The sequence below is a fragment of the Microtus ochrogaster genome, chromosome 15 (assembly GCF_000317375.1).
Source record: "Microtus ochrogaster isolate Prairie Vole_2 chromosome 15, MicOch1.0, whole genome shotgun sequence".
Taxonomy (NCBI): Eukaryota; Metazoa; Chordata; class Mammalia; order Rodentia; family Cricetidae; genus Microtus; species Microtus ochrogaster.
The window spans coordinates 43,675,213-43,686,402 of NC_022017.1; the positions used below are offsets into that span (position 1 = coordinate 43,675,213).

General features: G+C 46.8%; 1 protein-coding gene across 3 annotated transcripts in view; it reads left to right on the plus strand.

The window, feature by feature from the left end:
• Positions 1 to 1,800: 1,800 nt before the first annotated feature.
• C15H8orf76 (chromosome 15 C8orf76 homolog) overlaps positions 1,801 to 11,190 on the plus strand; it is a 12,419-nt gene continuing 3,029 nt past the window's right edge. For 2 of the 3 annotated variants that reach the window (XM_026782433.1, XM_013348900.2), the window contains exons 1-5: positions 1,801 to 2,021; positions 3,831 to 3,926; positions 4,743 to 4,886; positions 7,469 to 7,917; positions 10,400 to 10,532. In XM_026782433.1, the coding sequence (XP_026638234.1) occupies positions 1,905 to 2,021; positions 3,831 to 3,926; positions 4,743 to 4,886; positions 7,469 to 7,917; positions 10,400 to 10,532 (939 nt within the window). In that variant the 5' untranslated portion in view covers positions 1,801 to 1,904. The remainder of the gene's footprint in view (positions 2,022 to 3,830; positions 3,927 to 4,742; positions 4,887 to 7,468; positions 7,918 to 10,399; positions 10,533 to 11,190) is intronic. The other variant, XM_005354587.3, reaches the window with a different exon arrangement.

The following is an 11,190-nucleotide window of genomic DNA, read 5'->3' on the forward strand; positions in this document are numbered from 1 at the left end:
TGTGACAAAAAGTTGGAAACTACCGAGCCCAGGAATCTTGAGTCCAAAGGGCAGAGAACTACCTGTAATCACAGGTTTCTCTCTCTTTAAACAGGATGCTATTTGTAACTCGAGGTTTCTCTCCCACCTGCCAGTTCCCAAATATTGCTCAGAGACTTAATAGTAATTATAAATGCTTGGCCAATGGCTCTAACATTTAAATTAATCCATTTCTGTTAATCTGTGTATCTCTCCATGGCCTCTGGCTTTAACTCACTTTCTACATGTCTTGCTTCCTCCATGGCTGGCTGGCATCTCCCAGACTCTGCCCTTCTTCTCCTGTGTCTCTGCTTGGATTTCCCTCCTGGCTCTATCCTGCCTTGCCATACACTAAAGCATCTTTATCAACCAGTGAGAACAATATATATCCACAGTGTCCGGACAGACCATACCACAGCAACTATCACCCACATGCAGCCCTAAAACAACTTGCTGCCTTCTCAGCACAAGCTCTAGCTCAGTTAGTTGCTGGGCAGGAGGCTAGAGCTAGCTGGCTTCAGAGCAGGAGGGAAGAATTCTGAGAGCAAACAGCTTTCATAAAGAAAAGACTAGAAGAAATTCCCTTGCCTCCTTTGCTATGCTTTTAGGCTCTCCTGAAGCAGGGATTTTTAAATGAATGCATGTTACTCTCTGACCACCTGACAAGCTTTATGAGCCTTATTTTAATCAATACCCATTTCACATACTGGGCTGAACAGCTAATGAGACAAGGATCGTGTCTCCAGACACACAAGGCTCTTGCAGCCTTCAGTACTGTGTATTGCCTTCTAAGATGCATACCAGAATTAGGGCAAATCTCTCTCTCTCTTTAGGATCTCATTTCCCCCCCTTGGTGATAGTATTATGGATTTATTTTATTTTATTTTTCTACAGTATCCAAATCCAAATTTTTCTTAATATGGAGTATTGCATTTCTCATGAGAAAACAAAATAACACCCCTCCCCCCACCAGCTGTTAAAAATGGACTTCCCCTGGATGAATCCATCAGTAGCTACCGCCTGGAGGCTGCCTAAGTGGAGTCTTCCCATGAGGCTGTTGAATACGAAGCTAGGTTCCACATTGTGTGTTATGAACAAATGGATTTCGAAACTGAGGGAGGTCTTAGGTTGCCCTAGAGAAAGAACCCTGCAAGACAAATGGTGGAAGAGGATCAAGAGAGAGGAAAAACAAAAAAGCTTCATAACTAACTCTGCATTAGTGTTTCTTTCACAGCCTTTACTTTTTAGACTCAAGATATTGCTTGAAAGTTTCAAAATTCTGCTAGTCTGATTGAGTCTAAATTTCGATGTCTAATTTTTTTATAAACACGTGAGTAGTTCTGATCTCTAGAGACACTGGGCTTTTTCAGCTAGTTTACATGATCTCTTCAAGCCCAATATTTTCGTTTACAAAACAGGAATTACTGCCTTTCTCGCAATTGTTATTGGGAGAAGACCGAAAATGCAAAATAAAATGGGGGGCCGGGTAACACAATGAGAATACTGCCAGTGTTTAAAACTGGCCATTAAGAAGTTAACCGGCTCCCTAGGGACCCAGACTTTTCAAGGTACGCAGGGAAAGAGTACTTTATCCAGCTCCTGACACGGAGAAGTCAAAGCCTTTGTTGTGAGCTTCAAGAAGCCTGAGAGTCCGGTAATAATTTCTGCTCCAGTTTGGGATAATAACTCTATGCGCGGCCGCTGGAAGACTACTACTCCCAGAATTCTACGCTCCGGCCGACAGCCCACCGTTTCCGGGCGGGCTGCACGCCAGCGCCGCTCTGGGCACCACTTCGTCTGGCTGCTGCGGCGCGTTTTGGAGGGTGGGGGCTGGGCGCCGTTTTTAGGTGTCACCTCCTTCCCAGGCCTGGCTGCGTGCACACGCGATGGAGGCCGGGTGCTGGGTGCTCGGCGGCGAATTTGAGGACTCAGTGTTCGAGCAGAGGCCGGAGCGGCGGCCTGAGCCCCCCGCTGCCTACGGCGCCAAGCTCTGCGAGCCGCAGGTGAGACAGCTGGCCTCCTGCCGCCCCGCACTGCACCGGAGCCTGTCTGCGGCGAGGCCAGCCACCGTCACTGTCTAGCCGCCCTGGAGCCGGGGCTTGTAAGCACAGCCTCCTCACTCTCCCAGCCTCGTGGTTTCTGCGCCTCCCCCCCTTCTCCCCCCCCCCCATGGCCCTTACGTCCCGCTGGCCGGCCCCGGCTAGTGCCACACATCAGCTCACTGCCCCCAGCCCCGCCCAGCTGATCAACTGCGCATTCTTGCAGGCCAGCTGGCTGCTTGGAAAAATAAAATAATTTAAGGCCGGTTTTGTTCCATCGTTTCCTAGTAGGATAATGAAAATTGGATGGAGGTTTATATATTATTGTTAAGAGGTTGGGACTGGCTAGTATGTGACTAGATAGCTTCTGAGTGCCGAAGCTAACTGTGGCTCAGATATCTAGTCTTGAGTGACACGGTTTGAAGAATAGAATCAAGTTTTCCCTACCGTGATGACTCGGGAAAAGGAGAGAAACTAATTTAGCAAACTTGTGAGTCTTGGTACTTAGTGAAGTATTTTAGAAACACAGCCAAGCCATCAGAATGTGCTAACTACATTTGAGTCAACAGAATTTAGAGACAGACTTTCTTCAGCCTCAGCGGGTTTTGTTGTAAAATGGAATAGGAGACACTTCTTTTGGCATACAGAATGCTTTTCAACTTTTTTGTGTTCTTTCTGTGGGAGTTAAATCTCAGTCTCACTTTGTATGCAGGGCATTTAAACCAGAAGAGGGAAGCGTTCTTAGAGGCCCGTCTTGAGGTTCTCCTGAGTCTGTCTGGGGTGCCCAGACCCTCCTTTCTTTTGCTTGGATTCTCTGTGTGCCAGTGTGACGTTTTCACCACAGCGCCGTTGTCATAACCACAGTCTCGTGTGGCTTGTGCATTGCCAGTTCCTTTTCATTTCCTTACTCTAAAAGAAAACAGATAACACATTTATATTTTTGGTTGTGAGCCTAGTCTTTAACGGCTGAGCCATCTCTCCAGCCCCAGATAACACTTTAAAAGTCCTCGATACCATACAGGATGTGGTTGAAAATGTGTGTACTTTTTTTCTTTTCTTTCTTTCTTTCTTTTTTTCTTTTCTCCCAACTCTGTCACCAGAACCCCCACGGTAGAAGGAGAGAACCGACTTCAGCAAAGAGTGTCCTGACCTCCACATGTGCACCGTGGCATGCATCTGACCTCACATATATAATAAATTTAAAAAATGTTTCTAAAAAGTCAGGCCATCATTAAGATCGTCATTGGTGTCTGGGGGCGGGGCTCAGTGGGTAGTGTTTGATACGAAGCCTACAGACCCCAGCACTCGTGTGAAAAACTGAGTAGGGCAACCGGTCCTGGAAAGTGGAGATAGGAGCATCCTAAGGCTTGCTGGCATCCAGTCTAGCCAAATGGCAGGCTCCAGCTTCAGTGAGAAACCCTGTCTTGAAATAATAAGGTGGAGACTGATGGAGAAAGAAAAAGTGACTTGATTTCTGGCCCTTCCACCACCCAGACACAGCATATACACACCTGCACACACACATATACTGGACATACAACTGCCTGTCATTTGGTCTGTGTGGTCATGTCTGTAATCTCAGCACTTGGGGTGCAGATAATTAGACCCTGTTCCAAGAACCAAATAAAAAATAGCCACTCTGTGTCTACTGTCTTCTCTTGAGTCTCATCCTGAAGCAATCTGTCTAGTTGTATTATGGGAGTTGCTTTTGATCGCGAAGTAGAAAAGCCTAGCTTCGCTCTTCCTCATAAACGCCATCTTCTTGATTTCTAGTGGTTTAATGGAGAGATGGAAAGTAGCGATGATTCCGAAGTTCTCACTCTCAAGAAATTTAGAGGGGACCTGGCCTACCGACGACGGGAATACGAGGTGGGAGTCAACACATGTCAGACTACGATGCTTGTGATGGGTGCTTGTTCTACTAAATCGCACATGTAACGAGCATGCACCAGGGTCGGGGTGTGCGCCGTGGAGATGGAGTTAGTCTTCTGTGATACCTGTAGATGACCTTAGAAGCCTAAGTCTTGGTCTTTTCTATGGGGTCCATACTATGTTCTGTTTTTTTATAATTCCAACCAAAGAATATTTTGGGAGTTCCTATAGGTCTGCTTCCCCAGGCTTTATATGGACTCACGTGTGACTCTCCAATGCGTCACAGGGACAGAATACCCCAAAATGTGCAGGAAAAGGGAAGAATGAAACAATTGGATTCCAGAGTGCTTCACATATATGTCCCATTTCATATTTGTGCAAATATTAATAAGGTATATAGCCGGGCCTTATGGCATATGCCTTCAGTCACAATGCTGGGAAGGTGGAGGCAGAGGCAGGTGGATCCCTGTGAGTTTATGGTCTATTAATCTATATAACACATACACACACACACACACACACACACACACACACACCCCAGTCAATCCAGGACTCACACTTATTCTGTTTGCCTGTAGAATGTACTAGCTCTAACACTGTGATACTTACCATAGTTGTAGACATTATGTTCCGCAGCCATTCTGTCTCTGCCTTTTAGAAAAACATTAATAGTCCTGGTGGAAACACTTAGGTCTCCTGTAGGTCATTGGAGGGGTCGGTTATAATACTTTCTGCACAGGGAACAGTCATCTCTGCACTAGATCTTTCCCCACCCTCTTTATGCCTTCCCTTCTTTCTTCTAATAATTTCCAGAAAGCACTGCGGGAATACTCCAGCATCTCTGAACAGTTGCCATCTACCAATTTTGCCATGAAAAGGGATGTCCAGGAAGGCCAGGCTCGGTGTCTGGCTCACCTCGGGAGACACCAGGAAGCACTGGAGATTGCAGCAAACTTGGTGAGTGGCTCCATCGCTTATTCTCACACTTTGCTGTGCCAGGGACATCAGCATCATTTACTCCCTGAAAAACAAACTTCCTGCTAAAGGCAGAATCGAGGACTGGGATTACAGAAGGAAACTATCAGCAGTGTCACTATTGACCTGAAGCTCAGAGCTTCAATGATAGATGTGCTTGGAATATTCATACTGTGCTAAGATGAGAATTATTGCTTAGAAATCTTCTTTTTAGAAGTTTTATTTTTATGAGGAATATATACTCAGAGTGGTAGGATTATGTGTGAGTTTTTTAGATTTTTTTCAAAGATATATTTTACATTTTAATTATGTGTATATATGTGCTGGGGTTCACGTGTGGGTATGGACATGGGGTGCAGGTACTGAGGAGCCTAGAGACTGGATCCCCCTGGAGCTGGAGCACCGCTGGGTGTAAGCTACACAGTGTGGGTGCTGGGAACGAAACCTGGGCCTCTGCAAGAGCAACAAGAGCTCTTAACCACTGAATTGTCTCTAGTTCCCATTGCTCAGGTTCTAATCCCTGAAACACATTCAGATGAAATTTAATGTCCAAAGAGGGACATACCTACTATGCCATCAAGCCCTTGTTTATTGGTTTAGCATACCAGGTGTCTTAGTTAGGGTTTCTATTGCTTTGAAGAGACACCATGACCACGGCAAATGTTTTCCTCTTGTGAAGGAAAACATTTCATTGGGTGGCTTGTTTACAGTTCAGAGATTCAGTCCATTGTCATCATGGCTGGGAGCTTGGCAGCGTGCAGGCGGACATGGTGCTGGAGAAGGAGCTGAGAGTCCTCCATCTTACAGGCAACAGGAGGTGGTCTGAGGGTCACACTGAGCAAAGCTTGAGCCGAAGAGACCTCAAAGCCTGCCTCTGCATGACACCCTTCCTCCAGCAAGGCTGAACTTCCTAATAGTGCCACTCCCTTTGGGATCATGGGGGTTGACAACTGGTGAGAGTTAGTCTGTCCTTCCACCGTGTGATTTTCAGGGGTTGACAACCTCCTGCTGCCAGGGACAACAGGGAAGGCATTTGGGTTCAGTAACAAGTTGAGAGCTTCAGAGTTGTCCTGAGTAAGAGAAGTTTCAAGCCAAGTCAAAGATGCAGATGGGATTCCTTCAAGTCCCCAAGGAAATTACCTTGGGGTTTAAAAACCCTGAAGTATGAAAATGAAACCATTAGACCAGTACCTAGTAAGAAAGTCCACGTCAGACCTCATCACTGAAATAGACAGGACTCAGCAGGAGAAATGTGCTTAGCGCATGTTTTCCGAGTCCGCTCTCCGTGGTCACTGGGCTCTGTGTCTCGGGCTGCCGTGAGGCAGTGTGACATGATGGAGGGGGTGTCACTGAGACGACAGCCTTTTCTGGCAGCCAAGGCAATGTGGGACAGAGTTGCTAGCAGGCTCTTTTCCAGTTTCTCCATATAGGAAGCCAGCTCATGAGGTCTTCCCCACTGAAGTAGTACAGTCTAGAACTGTCCTTAGATGCTCCCCGAGTGCTGTGACTGAGCATCATAAGTTCACCCCTCGTCAGCCTGAGCCCAGATAACCAGAGCAGGACTACGGTGAGAGTTGAACAATCCGTGGTGATTGGTTTTTTGGTGTTGAACATTGTCGGGCCACTTAGACGTGTGTTGCTGCATTATGGCACTGGGGTGTTGTGATGGTTTGAAAGAAAATGGCCCCCATAGGGAGTGGCACTATTAGGGGTGTGGCCCTATTGGAGGAAGTGTGTCCCTGTGGGAGTGGGCTTTGAGATCTCCTATGCTTAAGCTACGCTAGTATGACACAGAGTTGCTTCTGCTGTTTGCGGATCAAGATGTAGAACTTCCAGCTTCTTCTCCAGCACCTGTCTGCCCGCATGCCGCTCTGTCACCCACTATGACGATAATGGACTAAACCTCTGAACTATTAAGTCAACACCAATTAAATATTTTCCTTTATAAGAGTTTTCATGGTCATGGTATCCCTTCACAGCAATAGAAACCCTAGGACAGGTATCTAGGAGTTTCTGGGGACCATTTGCTGAATCATTTTCTAGGCTTATGGTTTCATATTTGTGTGTGTGTGCATGTGCACATGTGTGCGTGTGCCAGCCAGCCACAGCTTTCATGTGGAGTCTGTTTTCTTTCTCCACCATGTATGTTTGAGGGATAAAGCTCATTTCGTTAGATTTGGCTGCAGATGCCTTTATCTGCTGAGCCCTCTTACTGGCCCTAAGTTATGATTTGAAACACAAAGTCTGTGGAAGTATTAAGTTCACTTGACCCATTTAGCACTTAAGAATACTTCTGGTAGCCGGGCGATGGTGGCGCACGCCTTTAATCCCAGCACTCGGGAGGCAGAGGCAGGCGGATCTCTGTGAGTTCGAGACCAGCCTGGTCTACAGAGCTAGTGCCAGGACAGGCTCCAAAGCTACAGAGAAACCCTGTCTCGAAAAACCAAAAAAAAAAAAAGAATATTTCTGGTTTATAACATACACTACTTGGGCTTTTAGGTGCTTTCGTTTTTATATGAAAACATTTTGTAGTTAAGAGTTTTTGTCCCTTTTCTTCTCCTCAGGAAAATAAAGCAACCAACACGGACCATCTCACCACAGTGCTCTATCTCCACTTGGCTGTTTTTTCCAGTTTGCAGAGCTTGGAAAAGACAATTCTGTGTCTACAAAAACTGATTTCCCTGCATCCTTTGAACCCTTGGGGCTGGTGGAGATTGGCAGAGGCATACCTGAGTCCAGGAACAGACCTGTCTACATCATCTTGGGGACAGACAAGTGTCCCCTCAAGTAACAAAGCCATCGGTTCCTCCACTGTGCACTCCGGACCAGGCCGTCTTTTGTGTTTCCCAGCAACCTTGCCTGAGAGCGCAGTGTCTTCCGTGGAAGCAAGTGGCTGTAATATCCAGAAGACGGAAAAGGCTCCAAAGAATACGCAGAACTGTCTGACACAACGGAGAGAGGCAGCATTGATGGAGGCTCGGGTGAAAGCATGCGCCTCTCTGGTTCGCACCAGGTAAGCCAAGAAAGAGCACGTCAGCACACGGGGTGCGATTGGAGAAAGGTGGGTTTTGTTTGAAGGGAGGAAAGACTTGTTTACTTAAGTTAATTTTTAAGGTTAGCATCCTTGGTATGTAGGGAATGAGGAATTCCATACAAGGATGGTGAGCATTTAGACCAGTGCAGCCACTTAGAAATCAGTGTGGGGTTTCCAAAATAAAATAATAAAACCAAGCAGGAGCCTGGTCTGCTTGCCTTTAATCCCAGCCTTCGGGAGGCAGAAACAGGTAGATCTCTGTGAGTTTGAGGTCAGCCTGGTCTGTATCGAGAGTTTCAGGACAGCTGGGGCTATGTAGAGAGAGACTGTCTCAAACAAACAAATCTACCCCAAAATAAAAGCCAAAAGTAAAGCTACCATATGACCTATCTGTGGCATATATCTGAAGCACTCTGAACTAACATGCCCCAAAGATACTTGGGCATCCATGGTAAGCACTGCTCTGTTTACAGTGATTAAGAAGTAGACATGATGGTTTCTAATATTCTCTTGTTACAAGAAAGCTCAACCACTGGGGAAATGAATACTAAGCCACAATAGCACACAAATAAACGTTAAAACATTTCATAATACTATTGGTATAGACTTGGAATCCCAGCACTTGGGAGCCTGAGCCAGGGGGATCATGAGTTCAAAGCCAGCCTGAACTATGCAGTGAGACCCTGACTCAACTGAACAAGACAAAGTCTCATAGTTGGGGGCGTGAGGGACGACGGGTTGGGTCTCTGAAGAACTCAGGCAGCGGTCACTGAAGAAACCTTCCCCTGCACTTGTAGATTGGAAACCCCAGCACCATGTGATGTGAGAAGGAAGGGGGGTGGGGGGGCTTCTGTAGGAGTCAGTGCAGGGAAAACAGCCAGTGCCACCCCAGGAGTGTCGGGGGGTGGTGGAGGCAAGAGGCAGACACTGCCCAGTGGTCAGTGCCCTGTCCTGAAAGAAACAAAGAACAATAAAATGCAGCTCTTGTTACTTGAGATAGAGTGTTAAGACTGGAAACAAAGTCTGCGATGAGCGATTAAAGTGCACACACATTTAAGAGGGAAAGCCGTTTCTAAAGAAGAGCTTTCTTGTTTGTGTCTGGCAAAAATCTGAAGAAAGCCTGCTCTTGCATTCAGTGTTAATAATGAGCACACAGTGCTTGGTGCACAGTACATAGTGCTTAGTGCTCAGTTCATGCCACAGAGCCTTCCGTGCTAGCTTCTAGGGACACCAACTACTTTGGATCCTTACAATATATGGGTTTGAGATAGGGAAGAAGGAACGCCTCTGACCAGGTCTGTGATTTGTCAGTGAAGAAACAGGCGCTGGTGAGCTATTGGTGAATGGTAGCCATTAAGCATTTTCATTGTGTTTGGTCTTTTATTACCTTAAGTCTTTACCCTTTTGGCTCCTTGGTTGATTTTGAGGCACTGCACACTGTGTAGCCAAGGTCGTCCTGGAACTTGGATGCCTTCATCTTCAGCCATTCCAATGCAAAGGCCATAGCCATGTGCTGCCACCCTGGCTTAGGTGTCATCAAGATTTAGTCCTGTTTGAATTGGAGTGTGATCAGAGCTGTGATTTGTGGGGTGGGGGTGGCTGGAAACGGCCATTTGGGACTTTGGACAGCAGTGGAGAGGCAGTGGTCATCAGTGATGGGGTCTGACCTGGACTAGTGCAGTGGTAATAGCAGTAGAACACAGAGTCATTACAGAACAGATGGGACTTGGTGACCAGCGACTATACGGGAAGCGTGGGGGTAAGGAGAAGGAGACAGCAAAGAGTGCCAGGGGTGCAGAGGTGGCTTGGATGCCATTTGCTGGGATGGAGCATACAAAAGGGTAGGCAGGGCAGATCAGGGTCCAAGGAAGAATGACTTCAGCTTGATTTACTGAAACCTGGGTGCCCATGGGACATCCAGCCTGAGCTCCTCGTTAGAATGGGGAGGTGAGCTCTGAAGAAGGGATGAATGGCTGAAGAGACCAGGTTAGGTAGGATCACTGGGACATCCATGGTAAGGCAGTTGTGAAGTGGTTGTCAGAGGTTTGGCCCTGTTTTGGTATTCAGGTGTGCCGGCGAAGCTAAGTAGTCCTTGGGGTTCAGTTTCTGTGGAGTCAGAGATGCCAGCATCTGGGAACAGACCCAGGACAGAAAGCGTTTCTCAGTCAGTTGTTTTTGCTTTCAGCTGCCTGCCTGCCTGCTGGCTTTCCTTATTGTTTTTGAGACAAAGACTCACTGTAGACTCTGCTATCCTCAGACTTGAGATTTGCCCCAGCCCCTTGAGTTCTAGTCCTTTCTTTTAGAATAAGATGTAAAGGGAGGCAGCTTATTCAGAGTTGAAGTCTAGGGACTCGGGGAAGGTCCTAGTGCAGCGCGCAGACTGGGCCTGACTCTGTCAGAGCGTGTGTTCCCTGCTGCCCTGTGGCAGAGCCTCTCACACTGAGACTTTCTGGTTTTTCAGGCTCTTGCTTCAGCTCACCCAATCTCAGCAAATGTCATTTGCTTTGGAGAGGAACCTGAGAACTCAGCAGGAAATTGCAGAGAGAGTGAAGAAGCTCAACTTCCCTGCAGATGCTTTGGTGTTGATGGAGGAGGTGCGTATCCAGGTCTATGCAGAGCAGAGCCTTGTGCTGACTTGTGCTGTTCCCACACCACAGCAGGGCCAGATCTCATCTCCTCCTGGAGGACTGTGTCTCTCTTCATTGTGTGCCTTTGGGTTGCCCGAGTCATCCAAGTGGCCCTTTATCGTCATTCCCCTGCTGTGTATCTCTTCTTGTTCTTGCCAGCGTTCATTAGTGTAAACAGAGACTGCTCACTTGTTTCCCAGCTGCCCAGACCAAGATAATCACACAGAAACTATATTAATTACAACACGGTTTGGTCTATTAGCTCAGGCTTCTTATAACTAACTCTTACATCTTAAATTAACCCATTTCTATTATTTTATATTTTCCACGAGGCTTGTGATTTCTTATCTCTTGTTTCTTGGGCAGGTACATGCGTCTGCCTCCTTTGGCAGCTACCTGGCATCTCTTTGACTCTGCCTACTCTTTTTCTATATCTCTTCCATCCTGGCTATATTCTGCCCTGCCATAGGCCAAAGAAGCTTTACTCATTAGCCAATAAAAGCAACACATATACAGAAGGACATCCCATGTCACATTAGTGCCTGCCCACTTGAGCATCCTAAGTGACATGTTGTCTTATTTGTTTCAGTGTGGAAATAACTGATTAATTCATTTTTTTGGAGAT